The 24,328-nt window shown below is 39.3% G+C and overlaps 1 protein-coding gene across 2 annotated transcripts in view; it reads left to right on the top strand.

Moving 5' to 3' along the window:
* Positions 1 to 24,328, top strand: part of LOC110130659 (schwannomin-interacting protein 1) — an 846,110-nt gene that overhangs the window by 185,789 nt on the left and 635,993 nt on the right. The window contains exon 4 of one of the 2 annotated variants that reach the window (XM_070466509.1): positions 8,290 to 8,425. In XM_070466509.1, the coding sequence (XP_070322610.1) occupies positions 8,290 to 8,425 (136 nt within the window). Of the gene's footprint in view, positions 1 to 8,289; positions 8,426 to 18,648; positions 19,245 to 24,328 lie in introns of those variants that run through there. The other variant, XM_020882813.2, reaches the window with a different exon arrangement.

The raw sequence follows: 24,328 nt of genomic DNA, 5'->3' as shown, positions 1-24,328 counted from the left end.
TGCAACCCCATGGACTGTAGCCCACCAGGCTCCTCTGTCCATATGATTTTCCAGGCAAGAATACTGGAGCGGGTTGCCATTTTCTCCTCCAGGGCATCTTCCTGACCCAGGGATTGAACCCACGTCTCCTGCGTGGGCACACCCTTACTACTGGGAGTTACTAAAAATGAAATGGGTTGTTTGGATAAGCATAAGCTTGGGAGACAACCAAGAGCTGGGGCAAGGTTGAATAAGAAGGTTTATCTCCTACACAAGGTCAACCCTTCAAGACTGGGAGAGGGGGCTGTTTCATCTAATACATAGAAACTAGTAGTTGCAAGTAACAGAAACTCAACTCAGACTAATTTGTACATAAAAAAAGAGGTTTTTGTTATATCACCTAACATAAACACCCAGGGGGCACAGTCAGCAGGCATCTCTGTCTTCTGTAAGCGCTTCTCTCTTCATTCTCTCCCAGCATTGTGGCAAACTGGTCATGGATAGCTCAAGGTTAGCAATTGAAAACCTCTAGGTGCAAGAGGCGGCTTCTCTTTCTGTAGCCTCTCGTTGCCCGGCTTGAGCCACGTGAGCTTCTATGAACCAATCGCTGCCCTCCAGGTGTTCAGTCTGGCACAGAAGCTGCTATCCACAGTGGAGAGGTGGGATCTAGCTCATTGGTTGAGGATTGGTGGGTCCCCGTGGAGAAATGGGTGCTGGAACCAAGAGGAGAAGTTAATGTCGGGCAGGCAAAACCTACCACTATGATAATAATAATATTAGTGGAGCCTTCCCCACAGTCCATGTGTGGTAGGACTGGGCGGGAGAATGCATGCAAAAAGAGCTGTATAAAATCAGTTGTTTCCTAAGATACTTAGACTTGTGTTCTCTTTGATGGTGCCCTCTTTTCCCATCCTCAAATTCCACTTACTTTGGGTAATAATGTATTTTTTAAATTATTTAGTAACTTTGACACAAGAATCCAGATTTCTGGCTGTCTTTGAAAAGTTGAAGGTCTGTTAACTACAGACTGTGCCTTGATGGGGGATTTCTCTCTCACAAGGGGCAGGTGTTGCCCAGTCTTGCCCCCACCTGACCCCGTCAACATCGGGATCCTCTTCCTGTCTTGATAACCTCATGCTCTGCCGTCTTTTCTGGGACCCTCCTGCATCCTGCCTAGTACCTTCACTTCCATGCCTTTTTCCAAGATCTTTTCCTCTTCCTCCCTAGCAGTCTAAATCCCATCCATCCTTGAAAACCAACTGAAAACCAGGACTCCCTCAAACCTCCTCTAAGCATCCCAACTCTCAGAGTGTTCTCGTCTGCTCTTATCTGTAAGGACATCCAGAGATGGCCAGAACTGTGAGTCCCCAAGTAATGTGAGTGTGGGAGAGACGCACCCACACTGCAAAACTGATGAGGTGTACAAAGAAAGGGAAGAGGCAGATGATTATGCCATCCCTGAGACAAGAGAAGATAAATTGGAATTGACCCGGCAAAGAAATTGAAAAAGGTATTTATCATCTCTTTTGAAGTAAATTTCTATACCCTATTTATAATTCAACATATGGGAACACACAGAGAATGCTCCCTCACTGCAACCAGTTTTAAAGCATTATGATGATATTGCTTAGTTTCAGAAGTAAAGACGTCAAGGTAGTTTGTGTTCAGGGTTTCCACCGCAGCCATAGAGGAGACCTGTGAGTAGGAATTGTGACTAAGCTGGAATAAGAGAGTGAAAGTGATTCCCTTTGACCGAAGGACAAATGCCTCTGCATTTTGTTTTAATTCTCTCCTACAGTAAAATAACATTTAGAGATGGTATTCTGAGGGCTAATATTTAATTTAATCTATGAACATCATATCAGTGCAAAGAGGAGTAAGTGTGTGATGCAAATACTTTTCTATGATTCGGAGAGTAATAATAGCAAGGCTCTACCATTCAAAAGAAATAGTATGGGATGTTTCAAAAGAACAGCACTGAAACATGTATATTATCTAGGGTGAAACAGATAACCTGCCCAGGTTGGGTACATGAGACAAGTGCTCGGGCCTGGTGCACTGGGAAGACCCAGAGGGATCGGGTGGAGAGGGAGGTGGGAGGGGGGACTGGGATGGGGAATACATGTAAATCCATGGCTAATTCACTTCAATGTATAACAAAAACTACTGTAATGATGTAAAGTAATTAGCCTCCAACTAATAAAAATTAAAAAAAAAAAAAGAAATAGTATAGCAATTTAGAATAGTAGCCTAAAGTGATGTGACTGGCCTTTCATTTTTGACCCCTAAATATAGACAAAAGAAGAATGAAATATAACATGCTTTCGACTAAGTAAAACTGTTTTCATATCTGTCCAGTCCAGTTCAGTCGTGTCCGACTCTTTGCGACCCCATGAATTGCAGCACACCAGGCCTCCCTGTCCATCACCAACTCCCAGAGTTTACTCAAACTCATGCCCATCGAGTCGGTGATGTCATCCAGCCATCTCATCCTCTGTTGTCCCCTTCTCCTCCTGCCCCCAATCCCTCCCAGCATCAGGGTCTTTTCCAATGCGTCAACTCTTCGCATCAGGTGGCCAAAGTATTGGAGTTTCAGCTTCAGCATCAGTCCTTCCAATGAACACCCAGGACTTATCTCCTTCAGGATGGACTGGTTGGATCTCCTTGCAGTTCAAGGGACTCTCAAGAGTCTTCTCCAACAAAAGCATCAATTCTTCAGCACTCAGCTCTCTTCACAGTCCAGCTCTCACATCCATACATGACCACTGGAAAAACCATACCCTTGACTAGGCGGACTTTTGTTGGCAAAGTAATGTCTCTGCTTTTTAATATGCTATCTAGGTTGGTCATAACTTTCCTTCCAAGGAGTAAGCGTCTTTTAATTTCATGGCTGCAGTCACCATCTGCAGTGATTTTGGAGCTCAAAAAAATTAAGTCTGACACTGTTTCTACTGTTTCCCCATCTATTTGCCATGAAGTGATGGGACCAGATGCCATGATCTTAGTTTTCTGAATGTTGAGCTCTAAGCCAACTTCTTCACTCTGCTCTTTCACTTTCATCAAGAGGGTTTTAGTTCCTCTTCACTTTCTGCCATAAGGGCGGTGTCATCTGCATATCTGAGGTTATTGATATTTCTCCCAGCAATCTTAATTCCAGTTTGTGCTTCTTCCAGCCCAGCGTTTCTCATGATGTACTCTGCATATAATTTAAATAAGCAGAGTGACAATATACAGCCTTGGTGTACTCCTTTTCCTATTTGGAACCAGTCTGTTGCTCCATGTCCAGTTCTAACTGTTGCTTCCTGACCTGCATACAGGTTTCTCAAGAGGCAGGTCAGGTAGTCTGGTATCCCCATCTCCTTCAGAATTTTCCACAGTTTATTGCGATCCACAGAGTCGAAGGCTTTGGCATAGTCAATAAAGCAGAAATAGATGTTTTTCTGGAACTCTCTTGCTTTTTCAATGATCCAGCAGATATTGGCAATTTGATCTCTGGTTCCTCTGCCTTTTCTAAAACCAGGTTGAACATCTGGAAGTTCTCGGTTCACGTATTGCTGAAGTCTGGCTTGGCGAATTTTGAGCATTACTTTACTAGTGTGTGAGATGAGTGCAATTGTGCAGTAGTTTGAGCATTCATTGGGATTGCCTTTCTTAGGGATTGGAATGAAAACGGACCCTTTCCAGTCCTGTGGCCACTGCTGAGTTTTCCAAATTGGCTGGCATATCGAGTGCAGCACTTTCACAGCATCATCTTTTAGTATTTGAAATAGCTCAACTGGAATTCCATCACATCCACTAGCTTTGTTTGTAGTGATGCTTTCTAAGGTCCACTTGAGCTCACATTCCAGGATGTCTGGCTCTAGGTGAGTGATCACACCATTGTGATCATCTAGGTCATGAAGATCTTTTTTGTACAGTTCTTCTGTGTATTCTTGCCACCTCTTCTTAATATCTTCTGCTTCTGTTAGGTCCACACCATTTCTGTCCTTTATCAAACACATCTTTGCATGAAATATTCCCTTGGTATCTCTAATTTTCTTGAGATCTCTAGTCTTTCCCATTCTGTTGTTTTCCTCTATTTCTTTGCATTGATTGCTGAGGAAGGCTTTCTTATCTCTCCTGGCTATTCTTTGGAACTCTGCATTCAAATGGGAATATCTTTCCTTTTCTCCTTTGCTTTTTGCTTCTCTTCATTTCACAGCTATTTATAAGGCCTCCTCAGACAACCATTTTGCCTTTTTGCATTTCTTTTTCATGGGAATGGTCTTGATCCCTGTTTCCTGTTCAATGTCATGAACCTCGGTCTATAGTTCATCAGGCTCTCTGTCTATCAGATCTAGTCCCTTAAATCTATTTCTCACTTCCACTTTATATTCATAAGGGATTTGATTTAGGTCATACCTGAATGGTCTAGTGGTTATCCCTACTCTCTTCAGTTTAAGTCTGAATTTGGCAATAAGGAGTTCACGATCTGAGCCACAGTCAGCTCCCTGTCTTGTTTTTGCTGACTGTATAGAGCTTCTCCATCTTTGGCTGCAAAGAATACAATCAATCTGATTTCGGTCTTGACCATCTGGTGATGTCCATGTGTAGAGTCCTATCTTGTGTTGCTGGAAGAGGGTGTTTGCTATGACCAGTGCCTTCTCTTGGCAAAACTCCATTAGCCTTTGCCCTGCTTCATTGTGTACTCCAAGGCCAAATTTGCCTGTTACTCCAGGTGTTTCTTGACTTCCTACTTTTGCATTCCAGTCCCCTATAATGAAAAGGACATCTTTTTTGGGTGTTAGATCTAAAACATCTTGTAGGTCTTCATAGAACCGTTCAACTTCGGCTTCTTCAGCGTTACTGGTTGGGGCATAGGCTTGGATTACCATGATATTGAATGGTTTGCCTTGGAAACGAACAGAGATCATTCTGTTGTTTTTGAGACTGCATCCAAGTACTGCATTTCAGACTCTTTTGTTGACCATGATGGCTACTCCATTTCTTCTAAGGGATTCCTGACCACAGTAGTAGATATAATGGTCATCTGAGTTAAATTCACCCATTCCAGTCCATTTTAGTTTGCTGATTCCTAGAATGTCAACATTCACTCTTGCCATCTCCTGTTTGACCACTTCCAATTTGCCTTGATTCATGGACCTAACATTCTAGGTTCCTATGCAATATTGCTCTTTTCAGCATCAGACCTTGCTTCTATCACCAGTCACATCCACAACTGGGTATAGTTTTTGTTTGGCTCCATCCCTTCATTCTTTCTGGAGTTATTTCTCCACTGATCTCCAGTAGCATAGTGGGCATCTACCATCCTGGGGAGTTTCTCTTTCAGTATCCTATCATTTTGCCTTTTCATCCTGTTCATGGGGTTCTCAAGGCAAGAATACTGAAGTGGTTTGCCATTCCCTTCTCCGGTGGACCACATTCTGTCAGACCTCTCCACCATGACCCGACCGTCTTGGGTGGCCCCACACGGCATGGCTTAGTTTCCCTGAGTTAGACAAGGCTGTGGTCTTGTGATCAGACTGGCTAGTTTTTTGGTGATTATGGTTTCAGTCTGTCTGCCCTCTGATGCCCTCTCACAACACCTACGATCTTACTTGGGTTTCTCTTACCTTGGACTTGGGGTATCTCTTCACAGCTGCTCCAGCAAAGCGCAGCCACTGCTCTTTACCTTGAGATACCCCTTGTTCATATATGTAGACAAGGATAATAAGGTAAATATTCAAAAATTGAAATAGCTTTTTAATTAAGGAAGTGAGTGGGCTTGTATCAATAGATGATTTTAATGCCTATTTTAAAGGTATATATATATATATATATATATATATATAAGATTCTGATGCTGGGAAAGATTGAGGGCAGGAATAGAAAGGGGCAACAGAGGATGAGATGGTTGGATGGCATCCCTGATTCATTGGGCGTTAATTTGAGCAAACTCTGGGAAATATTGAAGGACAGGGAAGCCTGGTGTGCTGCAGTCCATGGGGTCACAAAGAGTGGGATACTAACTAGTGAATAAACAACAAAGAACAAATGTCACATTTTATCAATTAAGAAGAGGATATCTTTCCACTTGGAAGGAAAGAATACTCTCTTCTTAATCTTTGACTTAAGGAAAACTGGTATGTCACTTTCCAGACCCCATGGCACTAGAAGGGAGAATGCTTTAAATTCTACGCAGATCTCACCTGGGGTGTCCAGCATTGTTTTGTGTTTTTTTTTGCAGGTGTCATGCTGCCCCCTGGTGTTCATCAAGCTAAAATGTAACTTCTCAAAGTGAAAGTCGCTCAGTCTTGTCGGACTCTTTGTGACTCCATGGACTATACAGTCCATGGAATTCTCCAGGCCAGAATACTGGAGTGGGTAGCCTTTGCTTTCACCAGGGGATCTTCCGAACCCAGGGATTGAACCCAGGTCTCCCACACTGCAGGTGTATTCTTTGCCAACTGAGCCACAAGGGAAGCCCAGCTTCTCAAAAGGCTACTATATTTTCTTTCTATATTTTCTGAATAACCAAGGCAATTACAAAGTGGGGCTTGGAGAGAAGAATACTTCATAGTCCTATAAACGTGTGGGTGTCCTATGGGTTGTCAGTATTCTCTATTTTTCAAGTTACTTTTAAAAAATCACATGCTTTTAAGTGCTTGATGGGCAGGTTTACAAGCTGTAGGTGTTCTAAAGTGGCAGAAATTCTCAGCAGCACTCTGGCAGTTGCCCAGCACTTCAAGCACTTTGGATGACATGGAAATTAGCTGCCAGAAGTTTGATACTCCCTTAGTAAAGTGGATCCCAGAAGAAACAATGGGATTACCACACTCAGCCAGCCTTACAGGACCCTCTTAATCTTACAGGACTCTCTCTGAGATCCTGTTTAAAATTTTAAACCAAAGGAAAATAAATAAATAAGGATGCATTTTGAGAAGACATTAAATAAGAAAACAGTGAACATCTGTGAGCCAAGGCAAGAAGCTCCTGGCCTCTAAGTGAGGGCCCCAGAAGCTGAAGTTTCATAGTTTCAGGAAAATTGGTCTCTGATCCCAGGGTTGTTTCACTGTAGCTTCTGGACTTTTCCTTGAACATTTATAACTCACAAAGCCTTAATAAATTAGGGAACACATACAAATGTTTATGTGTTCTTTATGCCCTTTGATTGTTGAGAATGGACAGTCTTTGAACCATTCTAGCCAAATGAAAACAAATGTTTGTTTATACAAAAACACCTTCAGTGACTTTGGTTGTATGTTGAAGAATTGAAGAAGATTGAATGCTTCCAGGAGTTGAGAAGAGATCATGATAGAATCAGCACAGCCATTTAAAACTGTTTTCAAAAGCTGAATCCTGACAATTGGTGTTCATGTCTAGCAACTCCCAGGAGAAAATAGATTCAGTTCCCTGGCCACATATGAAAATCTAGATGTTAATCTCTTCAAAGATTAGAAACTAGTCCAAATGGAGAAAAGTCACTTAACTTTCATGAAGAAGTGAAGTGAAGTCGCTCAGTCGTTTCCGACTCTTTGTGATCCCATGGACTATAGCCTACCAGGCTCCTCCCTCCAGGGGATTTTCCAGGCAAGAATGAAGAAGAGTTTTGTTATTCAGATCAGAAGATGACTCTTTTGAGAGTTACTAACCACAGGAAATAAAAAACTTCCTTGGGTGAAATCTCAAGAAGCCACCTAATCATGAGTTACTTTAATTTTCTGAATAGTACATAACACTTTCAAATATTTTTGTCTGCTCTGTCCACGTCTTCATTCATTCATCATATATTACCTGTTTCCTTCCACAGTATGTAAAATCCGTGACATCAGGGCACTTGTCTGTCTTGTCCCAGAGCAGAGCCAATGCATTTGGTCACATAGACGATGCCATCTGACATCATGGAACACCCTTCACCTGGAAGTCTATGTGAATAGCCCCCCAGGGCGGTGCTGTCTCCTCTGTCCAGAGCCAAGTGCTAACCCTGGCACAGAACCATTCTTCAACAACAATTTATTATTCTCACTTGAAAAAATGATGAGAAATTGAAAGGTTTTGTGTCCCATAAACCAAAGCATGTACATTTACATGTGCAAACTGGTTGCACTTTGACAGATGACTTTTTCTGACTAAGTCGATTCTTGTAGACTGGCTTAGTTCAGGTAAGCTTGTGAAAGTCAAACCAATAACACAGACAGTCTAGGTCTTCTGACTTCCCACGTCACGTTCTGTGTGCTTCAGGTTCCTGGTCAAAGTCAGTTCCTTCGGGCGCCTCGTGTTTGTCGGAGTCTGAGTCTGTGACTGGAGTGACACTTTTGTTTGTTTTGGCAGCATTCAGCGAGCGTGGCGTGAGTACCTGCAGCGGCAGGAGCCCCTGGAGAAGCGGAGCCCGTCCCCGCCCTCCCTGTCCTCGGACAAGCTGAGCAGCTCCGTCAGCATGAACACCTTCTCAGACAGCAGCACCCCCGTGAGTGCTCATTTCCTTCTCGTGACTTGGTTGGCCAGTCATCTGGTCTCCAGGGCGTTGGCTCTAAGAGAGGAATCTGGGGATGTGAGCGGGTGGTCTGTGATCTACAAGTTGCTTGTTTGCTATGGTGAGGGTTTTGTCCTCTCAAAGATGTGGGTCATGAAGGCAAAGTGAACTTTATCAAGGCTTAGGGAATTGACTGCATTTGAAATCAGTCTAAACTATTCATTTGGGTGTTGGCATTCCTCTGTTACTGAGAATATCTTTTTACTTTTCTTGATGATAGTGTGTTCCTTTTAATCTGCGCCGTTGGTAGCCTTCTGTGGCACAGATAGGACAGATTAGCTTGGTTACTAGGATTTTAAAGAGAACTTTGATGAGAAGAACTGGAAGGGGCCTCGGATTCAGAGGTTGCATCTTAAAGGCTTTCAGGGCCAGGTAAGTAACCTGTGTGACTGATGGGGACTGAGTTGTTACTGGTTCACCTAAAGGGACACCCCCTCCCCCCAACACACACACACACACTTCCCCCGGCTCCTGGAAGTATGTTGCCAAGTGTTGCCAAAGATCATTTTCCTTCTTCAGAACATTTTTAAATGTTGGCGACCAGTAGGAAAATTTTAAATGTAAATAGACCATGCCTGCAGACCACAATTTTCCCAGGTCGACTAGTTTAAGAACTCTGGAGTACAGGGTTGAGGAATGGAGGAATTTGAGAGATGCCTCTGTTTAAAAAAACACCACCACCAAATGTGTAAGGAAATAAATGATCAGGCAGTTGTAACACAGAGTTGTATGGATTTAGCCATTGTGATCAGTTACCGTAGTCACTGGGGTACTGAAGTAAGTTAGGAAGAGAAATGAACTATACAAGTGTATTGTTAATTTTTAAAAGTCATCCTTGACTACTTTGTAATCAAGTTTATTTGGTTGTAAAAATGCTTCCCAACAGCCAAAATAATGCATTCACATTGGGATCAAGCAAAGGTACTTTGAAATGTTTTCAGATGATTGCATTGCATGTTCTTTAATAAATGGCTTTATCTAGTTATGGATTCTAAAGAGAGAAGTAAGTTAAGTTTGTGGCTGTGCAAATAACGGTGGCAGAAGATCTATTTTTAACTGACATTAGAAATGGAATACTGTGAATCTGCACATTTTAAAGACAGTTTTGGTAGGGGGCAGGTGTTGTCTTAACTGGCCTCACTGTCACTAGAGGGTGCTCATGAACCACTTTGGAAAATGTCTGCGTTTAGAAAAGTTTGTACTTAATTTTGATTTGTCAGTGAAAAAGAATGTGAAAATTGAGTGTTTAGGATACCTTCTCTGTGAATGTTAATAGAAGGTACAAAGTAAATGACTTTGAAGCCTTGATTTGAGGGATGGAAGTTGGGTATGAGAATCACTCTGCCCCGGAGTGAAAGGCTTGAGTTCTCAGCCCTAATTCCAGATGATATCAACTGTCTAGAAATCTCTGATGGTTTTAGTATTACTTTAGGATAGCTAACATTCTGGCTTATTGAAATTCTGGAAGAATCTATCTTTGCTTTATATTTATGCCGCTGCAGTGCTTTGATTCTAGCACCTCAAGTGTTTTTGTGCCTAAAATGCCTGTTCTTCCCCCTCGTTGGTCATTATGTTTACGTCTGTCTTTGCACAGCTTTGCTAATGGTTTTGCCTTATTTAATGTAGCCTAGACTCCAGGTGCCCTGAGGTTTCTTAGTAGAGGAGATTTTCCCTTTCTGGTGTGCCCAGCAATTTGGTTTCCCATAAGGTGTGTCAGACTGAATTGAGAGTGGCACGCTGCTCCACCAGCATGTCATCATGCCTTAGCTCTGTGCCCATGGGACAAAGATGACTCTATTTCCTGTGTGGGAGTCTGGCTCACTCCTGACTGCCTACACTGAAAATCAAAACAGACTTTCAAAAATCATTACTGGAATTAGCTTCAGAAAGCAAGCAGATCCTGCCTGGAATTCTTATGTTGACTATGGGAACAACTTTGGTATTGATGATGGCAATGGTGTGACCCTGAAGACGGGATAAAACATGAGAATATAAGATGTTGGCACATTCCCAAGTCTCTCATTCGTCATGCAGGTAAAATACCAAAGCCATAATTGTTTAAAACTTCATGCTTCGTTGTTTGGAACTGGTGTAACTAAGGTTGTTTTATCTTCCGTGATTAGCCCTTTGCTGAGGCTTCATTCAAAAAGATTCTCAGATCTTTTGTTGATGCCACCCCGTGAAAAGAAAGTGACTTTGCTGTACCTTGACTCACCTGCCACACCCACAGGGTTCATATATATCCTCAGGGGAGCCCCAGATGGGAAGACTTGGTTTTACCACCGTCTGATGAGTAGACCCCAAGTTTATGGAGGGGATAAGGATGACCCCCAGCTCACCTTGGCTAAGCCTACCAAGAGCTTTTTCAAATAATCAGGAAGTCGTTTGGAACTTCCAGGTTAGAAGCCTTTGGTCCAAGTCAACTGCTGTCAGTGAGGTGTCTCCCTAGGGGCTGTCCCAGGCCCCTGACTCCTGCCGGATCCTCTCAGCTTGCTGAACCACAGCCCTCTTCCTCTGGGCTTGATCTGTCACTGCTGCTGCCAAGACCATTGTCTGTCTTCTGCAGGCTGATCAGCTGCCTGTTTCCTTCTAAGCCTCTAACCTCTAACACAGCCTCAGTTGGAGGCCAGTCTGCCTCTGCCTAACCCAGGGGCCTTGGCAGCTGCTCACCCGCCCCCATGCCTATAATAACTGCAATCACTGCTCATCCTAGCTGTCTGCCCCGGGCATGTGCTACATGGGAAGCCAGAAACCTGATCTGGGGGAGTCCTTGTGTTGAGCTGAGAATGATGCTTCTGCACGCGCCTGTTCTCTTCTGGCCAAGCATGTAGTTAATACAGTTCTTAGAATATTTCGGCTGTGAATTAAATAGCAACAGCAATGTTTCCGTATGAGTTCTCAAATTCATCATCTGAGTAAGAACTGAGCACTTGTTGTGTGCCAGGCACTTGGCTAATGCTTTCTGTGGATTATTTCCTTTAATCCTCTCTATGACCATATAAAGGAGGTACTGTTATTATCTCCACTTTACAGATGATGAAAATGAGACTTTGAGAGATAACCAGCTTGCTTGGGTTACTCACTGGGCTGGGGCCTGCATGCTTTACTGTTCTACTATATTGCAGCACTTGAAAATAAGCCTTCATTTAGACATGGTCAAGCAGTGAAAGACACAATCATTGCATTAATGCATTTCTAGGACTGTTTTACAATTTAGTAGGTATAAACAGTGAATGAAATAATTGAAAAAAGAATGCTTATTTGATTTTATTAATTGCCTCATTCAGTGCTCTTTGATTAAAACCTCAAACCTCAGCTGCTCAATGCCAAATTAAAGAGCAACAGGAGGGAAGATAATATTAAGTTATGTTAGCAATTTGCATATTAAGTGCCCTTTACCACAGTGTATCATGTGGTAACAGAAAAATTTGTTTTAGAAATAGCAATTTTGAATAGCAGCTGTTATTAAGAAAAGGAACTTGTGGGTATCAAAGTGAGAAGCAAAGAATAACTTTTTTTAACCATAAAAATATTCGTTATTGCATAGAGGACAACACTGGAAAATGCTTTGTGTTTTGTTTGTTTTTTCTTAAGCACATTCATGTGACCAAATACTTATTCTTTTAGTTCCCAGTTTTAAGAAATCTGTGATTTGTGTAATAGGATATCATGGAAAGAAACTATAGAATGGTACCTTGTAAACCATTAGATTTATACCTTTTTTACAAATCAATAGCATATCCCTGCATAAATACAAAAAAATCCTTCATTGTTTGAAGACATTCTTAGTCCCATTTGTTTTGAAGGGATGCACTTTGCCTGGGCCTGCCTTCCTGGCCACACCCCTTTCCCCCCATTGGTTCCCATAATGTTACCGTCTGGCCTGTAGGGGGCAGTGTGGATCAGGGAATAGAGCCCTGTCTTGGTAAGAGGACCCGAGGACCTGACTTAAAATAGCAGTTCTGCCACTTCTTGTGAGTCTAAGATTATCACTTGAAAGTCCCTTCTTCAACTGCCAACTGGAAATAATAGATTTAGAGATAGAGATAGATTGTTATTGCTGTGAAGATTAAATGGTACTGCATATATAAAACAGCACAGAGCCTGGGCCCTGAGATCTCTCAATAAATGTTAGTCAATTCTGAACCCATCCTTGAAAACACTCCATGCCTTCAAAACACTGTGGAAAACTTGTGAAGAGCACAGGTGACATTTTTACCTTGATTCCCATTGAGGGAGCCGGAGCTGCGCGCAGCCTGTTTTCAATTCACCAGATGAATCCATCAGAATCAAACTGTGTCCTAAAGTGTGTGTGTGTGTGTGTGTGTGTGTGTGTATACATTTTTTTTTCATATGTTCAGGGTATATATGTATATGTGTGTAGGTTTTGAGATTGGAGCTGTACTTTAGAAAATAATATATTATGCATTTATTTTAGTATTGCTCCTTTAAAAATGAATTTTCAGTGCTCAAAGTTGAAGTCAGGTGCAAGCACTTTTGCCTCTAAACGAGTTTCTTTTGATAAATCACACCCACATACATAGTAAAAGAAAAGTTTTGTTGTTCAGTCGCTCAGTTTTGTCTGGCTCTTTGCGACCTCTTGGACTGTAGCAAGCCAGGCTTCCCTGTCCTGCACTATCTCCCAGAATTTGCTCAACTTCATGTCCAGTAAGTTAATGATGCCATCCAACCATCTCATCCTCTGTCTCTCCTTCTCCTCCTGCCCTCATTCTTTCCCAGCACCAGGGTCTTTTGCAGTGAGTTGATTCTTGCATCAGGAGGCCAAAATATTAGAGCTTAAGCTTCAGCATCAGTCCTTCCAATGAATATTTAGGGTTGATTTTCTTTAGGATTGACTGGTTTAAAAAGAAAATCTAGATTATTCTTACTTCAGACCTGAGGAAAAACAAATGGGGGGCTCTGCAGCATGTCGGGGAGAACAGGGTGTCCTGGCCTCACCTCTCAGGCAGGCCAGTGCAGAAAGTGCCCTTCCAGCAGCTGCCCCCCCCCCCCCCCGCCCCCCACGAGGCCCAACTTCACTCCTGCTCAGGAGCAATTACAGTTCTTGTGATTCTTGAGCAGTTTCTGTAGTTCTTATAATTCTTGACCAGGTTCAGGAGCAGTGGTCTGGGCCAGCTCAAGACCCTGATACCCTAACTGTCCTGGCAAAAACCGTGGAGCCCTCATATTAATGGGGTTGCTGGAATGGTCCTGGCTTTCGGCAAAAGTACTGGGTAGTCAGTAACAGGCAGCCAGGGGACCCACCATATCTTCCCAAGGACACCACCAAAGCCAGTACTGCGCCTGCCTGCCAGACGTGGCAAGTGTGCCTATATTAAATATGCCTAATTATCCTCAAGTTTTATTACCCTTTTTGAGATTTACAACCTCTAGGCTTTAAATACATCAGGAAAAATCTAGTGACTAAAGGGAGAAAGTCTTCTTACAAAGTTGCATTTGTTTTAGGAGGAAACTCAGGCCCTAAAAGACTGGACTTCTAGTACAGTCTTGAGAGCTGTGATATTATAGAGAATGTAAGCCTTGTGCAACTTAATAATTTAATAACCTAGATTTTCCAGGTCAAGGACAAGTTACAGTATTATGCTCAGCTGTTATAAATTTAGGTTCCATGAGTTCTAATGTTTCAGCACCCAAGTTCTATCCAACATCTAGTCTTTCAGACCATGAGATAGCACAAATTTTTTGCCAATCTATTTGTTTCAAATTTTCGTTCCGAGAATATAGTAATCATATGTAAAAAGAGAAGACTTCTTGCTATAGAAATAAATACATTTTTCTCTACTTCAAACTAGGGTCTTAGAGAACAAGTGTTTTCTTTTTCAAACTTTTAGAAATGATATAATATATAACGATATACGATAGTGTGAATGAATAAAATGGAATTGTACATAAGTAATATCTTATTTCTATAATTACTTTATTGAAGTATATTTGGTTTACAACATTGTATTAATTTCTACTCTATAGCAAAGTGACTCAATTATAAATATATAATTCATTTTCATATTCTTTTCCATTATTGTTTGTATTGAATATAGTTCCCTGTGCCATACAATAGGACCTTGTTGTTCTTCCATTCTACATATAATAGTTTGCATCTGCTAACCCCAAACCCCTGATCCTTCACTTCTCCACCGCGTCCCCCTACCCCCGCCCCACGGGCAACCACAAGTCTCTATGTTTGTGCTACTGTTTATATTTCGTACGTAAGCTCATTTATGTCATATTTTAGATTTCACATATAAGTGATACCATATGGTATTGTTCTTTCTCTTTCTGATTTACTTAGTATGATAATCTCCAGGTTCATCCATATTGTTGCGGATGGCATTATTTCACTCTTTCCTATGGCTGAGCAATGCTTCATTGTATATATGTACCACGTGTTTTTTCCATTCATCTGTCAATATACATTTAGATTGTGTCCATATTTGGTAATTGTAATAGTGTTGCTGTGAGCATTAGTGTAGAGGGATCTTTTTGAATTATGGTTTTCTGCAATATTTGCCCAGAAATGGGGTTTCAGGATCATGCGGCAACTCTACTTTCAGTTTTTTGAGGAACCTCCAGACTGTTTTCTTTAGTGGCTGCACACATTTACATTCCCACCAACAGGGCAGGAAGGCTTCCTTTTCTCCAAATCCTCTCCAGCAAAAAATAGTATCTGTATATCACAAGCACTCTCTTCTTTATGCATTTGAATATTGGTTGATAATACTGATTTCTTCACCCAAGTCATCCTTTTGACTTAATGATTTGTGAACATTTTTCTTGTTAGGTTTAGAGGCGAGCATGTTGCTTCAGTTTGAGGATTAAAAACTTATTTTAAGAACTGCTAACGTTGAACATTTCCTGAGTTCAGAATGATATGCAAAATTGACAATTCCTTATTTGATAACTGACTCATTCATCCATAGTAAAATCATAAATCCTTCTAAGCAGTCTAAAAGTTATTGACCTTGGAGTACAGATGCAAAAATCTAGGCATTAAGTACCTCATTTTACACAGAGAGTTGAAAAAGAATTTGTTCCTTTTGAAGTTTACCTCAAGTCCAGTCTCAGCATTTGTCCTCATATAGATCCTGTCCTTAATTCTACAGCTTAGGTGAGATAAAATGTTGAATCCCTAGTTTAGAATCAGATGCTCCTTCTGTTACAAAATCTGTTTCATCATCGCAAATCAGCATTTCACTCTTTGGATGAGCATCGAAAGATGCTTTAGAATTCAAGGAGAAATTGGATGTGGTGGAACTGGAGTGAGGTCTGTTATTGTATTCTTTTTTCTTTTTTCCTGGATAGCTCATTGGCCTAAGACTCTTTAGGATGTAGTTTTTGTAAATAAGACATCTTGGGGGAAAGGGGAGTTATTCACATCCTTGGGTTAAGTCTACAGCATTTGTTCACTCATTCAACAAATATTGAGTGCCTACTGTGTGCTGGGCCTTTCCTAGCACTGGAGGTAAAAATGACCACCTAAATACACACAACTTCTGCCCTTGCATAATTTACATAATTCCCCAGTAGTGGCTGGCAATTCTTTCAACAGATGTACTGACAACTTAAAAGAGATCCTCAATAACATTTCAGTGATTAATTGTATAGATAGTTTGGGCACAAAAATCTGACTGCTAAAACATCTTCCAGAGCAGAATTTCCCAAAATGTAAAACCTGCCGTACTAGTCTCATAGTATATTGATAGATAGATGCCAATTGGGTAAGGGTGAAATAAGTCAGTTTATTTACTTCAGGACTTATTGGGGCCTTACTAATAAGCTAATACACATTTTGAATTTGCTGAGGGCAGTCATGTCTCCATGTTTCCCAAACTTCTTTGACCAGGAAACTCATTAAGAGTAACATCTTATTGGATTACTGATCCATGGAACACTACTAGAGTTAGTAGTTATTGAAGAAAATTCCAAGAACTGGAGTTTCTAAGTGGCTCAATAATGATATAAATTGAACAGTGCATTTTGTAAACCTCTAATGAAAGTTTTACACATGACATCTCCTTTTTTTTTTTAATAGGTCTCTATCACAGAGCTATATGATGCAAAATTTGCTCAATTGGTTCACATATAAAACTTATTACATTAACTGGCTACAAAGACCAAGCCTAGTCAACAACATAGCAGTGTTAGGAGATGGGGTTTTAGGGAGTCAATAAATAACTCCTTTTCTGCATTTAATTGGGAAACATATTTTGAAAGGCAAGTGATTCAGGCAGAGGGATGTCGAAATCTGAGCTTTATTTCCTGTCAAAGCTGGATTTGAAAGTGTACTTAGGACTTGCAGCCATAGTGCTTTCTGCTACTAAACTTTGGCTTTAGGGAAACTTACCAATCCCAGGAAGCACTAAATACTGTCAACCTCACCCACAGATCTGGTGCAGGGAGGTGGATCCCATTAAATAGCAGAGGGAAAATGATGCTTGTCGCCAGGACCTTTGCCTAATCCTCCAATTAGAGTAACTCCTTCTACCTTCCTGAAATGGATCAAAAGGTAGAAATCAGAGACTGGTAGTATTTAGGAACTTTCTTTCTCATGGAAACCTGAGATGGGAAGGGAACCTCCAACATTGGATGCTTCATGCAGCAATAATTTGGCCTTTTATTATGACAAATATTTTAAAATATTTTTGTACTTCCCTTGTGTTTAGATAATTGTATACTTTGTAATTTATTAATTATTGCAGTTTTCTGAATAAGGTTTTTGAGAGCTTTAAAAAAATACAGATTCTATAACCACAGTAGATAGTTTGAATCAGAATATCTGGGAATTCTGTATTTTTTATTTTAAATGTTCTAGGTAACTTTCATTATCACTGAAGTATAGGAAACACTGAGTTATAGAAATTGCAAAAAATTCTATTTTATTTAAGAAACTTACATGATCATCCAGGTGATCAATTTTTTCTAATTTTCATCTCGATATTTTTGTATTGTAATGATGTGCCTTGAGGAGGTGCTTAGGCAAATTTTCATAGTTCCGATAACAAAACACCCACTATTGTTTTAATAGAATTTTCCCAGTGGCACTCATTGTGTTGAAAATTCCATTTTCTCTTTCTAAGATTTATGGTTCTTTTCTTTCTCAAAAATATAAGTACAGTGCTCACCAAGGAAGGCTTCTGTTGTTTGATCCATTTTGGTTTATATTAAAAGAGGATACATTCAATAAGCACTGATTAGATTAGTTTTAATTTATTCTTCCCTTTGACTTTGACAGCTCTTAGTTGGCATGAAAAGATATTTGATGATTTAATTATTAGTTGACAAGAATGTCAACTATAACTGAAAACCCTAAATTATGATGTGTGACTACATAGTTGAGAAAGAGAAAATATATGATACTACACAGAATAGAAATAGATATTTGTCATTATTATACATTCTTTAAAATAATATCTGTGTATACAATTTATTACCAGTTACATGTAAAATTTATAGTATAGCTAAAGTCTTGTTACTTTATTCAGAGCTGAAAAACTTCTAGAAATAGTGAATAAAAAACTTTCCTACTAATATTTGAAAACATATTCAAATCCTTTGTGAGATAGTGTTAGTAAAATTTTTGTCTATGGAAAATTTTAAATTCCATGAAGTAAAATGTCTGGAATTGAGGAGAATTGCCTTAATTTTTATTTTGCAATTTTCATGGATTGATGTTAAAACATAATTTTAAAAAACTTGCTAAAAATTCTGAGAGAAGTTTTAAAGTAGATTCTACATCTCTGCAAGTCCTCGCATTCCCTTCACATCTCTGTGAGAGGAAATCCCTTCTTTGGTATCTTCACCATGGGTTAATTACAATCTAAAGGAGCAACGGAAGCTGATCTTAGTTTAAACAGAAATTCTGCTTCACGTGTGGGGAATACATTGATTTTCTCTTTATGGTATTGATAGGGTTAAGTATATTGATAGAAGAATACGCTGTCTGATGCAAGTAGATTTTCAAGAAAATCACCATGCCAAAATCTTCACTGGAAGGACTTCATCTACACACAGCAGCAACTGTGACCTGCTTTAGAGATGACATCACTGGGTGTCATGTGGCTCTTTATACGTTTCAGCCTCAGAAAGAGATAATCTGTGAAAGCCACAGAGCCTGATTTCTGCTGTCACAATCTTCAGCACACAGAGGCTGGGGCTAGAGTGAGACATACCTGTTTACACAGCGTGTGCAGTGCCTCGTGGAATTCTGAGCTTTATTTCATTTTATTATATTTTTATTAAAAAAATAGAGGCAATGATAGAATGAGGCAAATTGGCTTCTTTGGACTAATGGGAGCTTGTTTTCTGCATTAAGATCAAGAACTTTTCTGGAATCCTCTGTTCTCTAAATAGCCTTGTAGCCTCTCTCTCTCTCTCTCCTTTTCCCCAAATTTGAAGAACATTGACAAAAATCAGCAAACTTCATCTCCCAAAGAGCTGTCCCTCTTTCTTGTCAATACTTGAAGATTTGTGCTCCAAAATCTTCTTTGAGCTGCCTGAGTATCGTGGTTGATAACTGAAGAGCAAAGCGTCTCGTTTGTAGTATGTGTTACAGAAATTCTTCGGATAACTTCACTTGCTAAAGCTGACAGTCCTTTATGGATTTCTTGCAAAGCCAGTTCGAATAAACAACTCTTTCCTCTCAAATGGGCAAGGGTAACTCTTCAGCACCATGGAGAGGTCTGGCCAGCGAACATCAACGACGTGGGACTGTGACCAGGGCAAGCAATCTGACAGTGTAAGTTTTCCAAATGTCTATCATCTATTTTAGGTCTATCATATTTTTACAGATAGAAAGAGGAAACTCCAAGCTCTAACCAAGTCAATCTAAGCTATAAAAAGTGACGGTATTCATCACATTTCAAATTCAGGGTTAATCATTTAATAATACAATATTAGAAAGTGTTAATATGTTAATTTGAAGAATTGCTTTCTTATTGCAGCAGTTGATACATGAATGTCACTATGACTAAATTTTGGTAATCTGAGTTTTTGTTTTAATTTGTCATAAATTAATTGCAGTGTACAAAACTGTTGCTTTGGATAGCATTTTTATATACTTATTTAAATAGCCCTAAATGTACAGTTTGTTGCCTTCTGAAAATACGAGGCTGTCTTTGGAAAGTTGTTTTTGATTCACACTCATTTGAAAGGACAGTTTTAAACTTTTAAATTGCAGATTTTATTTTACTTACCAAAAAAGAAAGTGTCTGGGTATTCTAATGTTGGCATTCATAGAGTATATCTGATGACTTAACGAAGTTTTAAATTTACTGATATAAAATATGTACAGTAAAAGCCAATAGTAAGTGGAAAGGGCAGATCCTTTTATAAAATGATTAGATATGGACCACTGGAGATGTACTTTTAGCATCTCTGAAGTGTTTAATTTGTTTCAAAGTAGTCCAATTTAACTGTTCAAACCAGAAATTTAAAAAATAGTTTATTCAAAATATCTTTTAACAACCTCATTAAAACTGTCAAAGGTATAGTTCTATAATGCTGTTATATCACACAGCCTATGAAGAAATGATACTTTGAACTGCTATGAAGAATGCTCTCCATAGATATTTTGATTAACTATTCAAATTTGTCTAAGGGAGCAGAGTGTCATAAAAAAGTAATTTGACAAATAATTATCTTTTCTCAGGACAATTAAGTGAGGTTTGGAACAATATGCTGAAGCATTTATTTTAAAGTCTAATGAAGCTACCTTTTATATTATTGTAATATGGAATTTATTTCCCTCAGTAGTTCTCTTCATATGTAAAAACCATTATAAATGCAACTTACTTAACTAAACAGCTAATTCAAATATAACTAATTACTCTATTATAACTTCCAAGTAAATTTACTGTTACTTCTTAACTCCAGTAATTTGGCATTTGATTTTTGGATAAATGGCACTTAAACATTTTGACAGTGTGTTTGCTGCAAAATTTTGGAGACTTATGACTTAGTTTTATATTAAGGAGCTCTTGTTATATATTTTTGTCAGCTTTGCTTAATAGACCAATTGATGATTTCTTTAATTGATGTCAATGTTTAAAAGAACTCCATTTTTGAAAATAATTAAAGATAGATTTATGATTCCAGTTCTTTTAGTTTTATTTCCCTGTATTTTATAATTATGCTTTGATTTTTTTAGATGAATAAGTAGAGCCTTTTACACACTGTTGAGCACACTTTTGTGATTTTAAAACTTTGACTGTGGTTTTATGATAAACTGTATCCATTTCTTTCAGTGGTAGACTTTGGACAAACTGCTCTGATTAATTAGATTGTAATATTCTAATTCAGAGGATTTGAGTCTCATATTGTAAGATGTACCTTCTTTATTCTCTGAAATGGGAGGAAATGTACCTGATTCAGAAACATATTTTCTAGCAGTCTTTTCTCTGTCTCTATCTCTCAGGGATGTGATTTACTTATGATATTGTCTGACGTGTAACATTTGATATTTCTTGCTTTTTTGCACACATTTTAGTGATGTATTTATAACAACAGCTATCTAACATATACATTTTCTAGTTGAGATATGGTTGTCTGTATATTTATTTAACCAGAAATTGTTGCTACATGACAGACCACAAACATGTTTTGGCTTCTGCTTTGATAGCCTTTCAATCATTGTTGAAATAGCATAAGTCATCTGAACAATAGAAAAATGTCCAGAGCTATTTAGACTGTGAACTATTCTCATTTCTTTTTCTCTTTTTCTTCTTCTTTTTTGATTTTTTATAACATTCTGGTGGTAGCAGATGTGTGTGAACAATCTTAAATTTAGTTGAGTGACATTTTGTTTTTCTTGCCAATGTAAAAATATGCTCATGAATCTCTTTTTTGTGGTTCACTCACCCTTGCAAAGGCTTTGTAACCTTTGGCTATAAAGGAGTTTAGGGCATATTTACTTAATGAAGGTTTCCTTGGCGGCTCAAATGGTATAGTAATATGTCTGCAATGCAGGAGACCTGGTTTCAGTCCCTGGGTTGGGAAGATCCCCTGGAGAAGGGAATGGCAACCCACTCCAATAGACTTGCCTGGAAACTTCCATGGACAGAGGAGTCAGGAGGGCTACAGTCCATGGAGTCACAAAGAGTCTGTTACAACTGAGCAACTAACATGTTCACTTACATAATGAAAATCACCCTAGTTAGGATGCTTTGCAGGGCAGCTGAACATAGAGGGAGCTGACTGACAAGGGTGGTTCTTTCTATTGATCTCAACCTTTTTTGACACCAAGAGAGAGAAGTTGGTTATGTGAAATAGTTCTATCCCAGGTACTCACAGATGCATTTCTGTTGCATGTCTCCATCACAGCTTCCAGCCAGAAGCAACTGTCCCAGCTACAGTTCCAACAGGAGCAGTTTCAGTAAAGGAGAGCCTGCAAGTGGAAGGTGCTATAGGAAGTTCCCAAAGGGTAGCTTTTTAGAGGAAAATGGGTATTCTTGGGATTCTTGCAATAGAGCAGGACCCTGACTGGTTCCAAATGGATTCTAGGCTTGTTGTAATGAGTAAAGGTAGGGCACAGATTACATCAGGTGCCCTGAGTCAATGCTTCTGCATAGAGATTACCACCACATGATTTTTGTCCTCAGTTACCATGTTTTATTGTTAATATACCTTCTCTCTTTCTTTTGTAACTCACAAGGGTCATTCCTGCTTTACATGACACATTGGACCTAGATATATATGACCTAACTGATTTGAGCTTTAAATTAAATACTACTAGAATCTGCAGAGTAATCTGAACTGTTTCAGGAAACTAAACAGAGCTTAGAGACTTTCCAAGGGAAGCTAAAAGACCAGAAATATCCTCCAAAGAGATAGAAGTCTGTACCATGCTTTTCTCATTGTAACTAGTCATTCAAATCCCATCCCCTCCAAATGAAGCTCCATAAGTAAACTCAAGCCACAGCCTGTAAAACACATCCAGGCAGCCAGTCACTGGGATGGATCCAGGCCATTTCCATCTTGTCTATTTTCTCCTGTGCTCCTAATTCTCATCGTACGTGTATCTTCTTAAAATTTTTTACTGGAATATAGTTGATTTACAGTTTCATGTTAATTTCAGTTGGACAGCAAAGTGAGTCAGTGAGTTATATATATATATATGTATATATTTTTAGATTTCACTCTCTTTTAGATTTCACTCGTGTCTTTGACACCATCTAATCTGTACTTATGCACTTGACACAGTACATTACACAGCACCTCACTCCATTAATAAGACCTGTCTTGATGGAAAACCCATTTTGAATGCAACATTCTGCAGTTATCTCAGTAACATGCTTCTCCAGCAATACTATTCTGGTGCTTGATGTCTGACCTCTGTGCACCACAATGGCAGGAAGGAAACATCTCTGCTCCTGGAGTTTCATTTTGGGTGCAGCAGAACTGATGGAACTGTCCTGGGCAGATTATGGTGCTGGCGCGGAGAGCATGTCCTTTGACCATGCATGACTTACTAAATATCTTTATATTTTAAGATATGGTCTAAGATAGACTCAGACTAATGATTTGAGAATAGTTAGAAAAAGAACATACACTTTCAATACCTTAGAGCAAGTCATACAAACTAACCTTATTTAACTTTTGGGGGTACTATGAGAAATATAAATGTAGGCATTGTATCTGGACTTCAGTACAACTATGAAGATTTTTTCTGATATCTCTGTGGAGAAGGTAATAATTGTGGATGGAATAATAATACAAATTGTTAATTTTTTAGCTGGTTATATAATCTTATCAAAATCGTGTTAACTGATGAACCAGAGCTAGCCTGGAGATGTGTCTAGTGGTGCGTCATAGATTTCTGATACAAGCATTATTTTAATCAATGATCTTAAGCATGATACTTTTCTCTCTTATTGCATAATTGAGGACATGTCATGCAGGAGAGGAGAGACAGTTTTCCTAAGGTCAGCTAGCAGGTCAGCTGCAAAAGTGGAGCTGTTAAGAGAAACCAGATTTTTCTGAATCCTTAAGCAATCTGTTTTCAGATATGTGATCACTAAGAACCCTAGAGCTGAGCAATTAGTGAAAGTTTTATTGAGAATTTTTTTTTTTTTACTTAAAATAAGAACAACTTTTTAAACTTTGAAACTGTCATTCAATGACATTGACTTTCCCTTAAAACAGTAAGCTTTTTGTCACCAGAAATATACATGCACATAATGGATGGGCCACATAGAATGAATGTTATAAAAGGGGACTCTATATTGTGGAAGGGGGTGTGGGTTTGGGTGTGTAGTGACTGGACTAGATGATCTCTAAGGTCTCTTCCAACTTGAACATGGGGAGGAGACATTAGTGAAGTTTTCTCATTAAAAAGAGAAAACAAGAATAATTTCTTTGTTCAACAGACATTAGGTACACATTTAAGGTACTGTTTGATTCTAAAAACTGATCATCCATGTCTAACTGAGCCACCAAGAAACCACCCTCTTGAGAAGGAGCAAGAAAATGGGGAGATTGAGACATGGATTAAAAATACAAGGGTGGGAAAAAAGACCCAGGAGAAGGAGTAGGATGCATTACTTGGCTCTATTTGAGGAGAAAACTGGGTTAAAGGGGTAAAAGCTGAACCTAAGTTATAATTTATCTTTTCATTATCTCTAGCATAAAGATACTTCAATGCAAGAAAAAGAAATAAAAATTTAGGATTTGTTGACCTCTAATAAATTCCACAATTCTATTCACAATTGTCAAATCTCTAATGAACTTTGTTGCCTGCACCCTTTCAACCTGTGTAGCTGTAGCTGCATAATAGACCCTTAAAAATTTTATCCCAGTTGTTATGTGTATTTTTCCTAATTGAGA

The sequence above is a fragment of the Odocoileus virginianus genome, chromosome 4, assembly GCF_023699985.2.
Source record: "Odocoileus virginianus isolate 20LAN1187 ecotype Illinois chromosome 4, Ovbor_1.2, whole genome shotgun sequence".
Classification (NCBI taxonomy): domain Eukaryota; kingdom Metazoa; phylum Chordata; class Mammalia; order Artiodactyla; family Cervidae; genus Odocoileus; species Odocoileus virginianus.
Note: the sequence above shows the minus strand (reverse complement) of the source record. Positions and strands in the feature narration are given on the sequence as shown.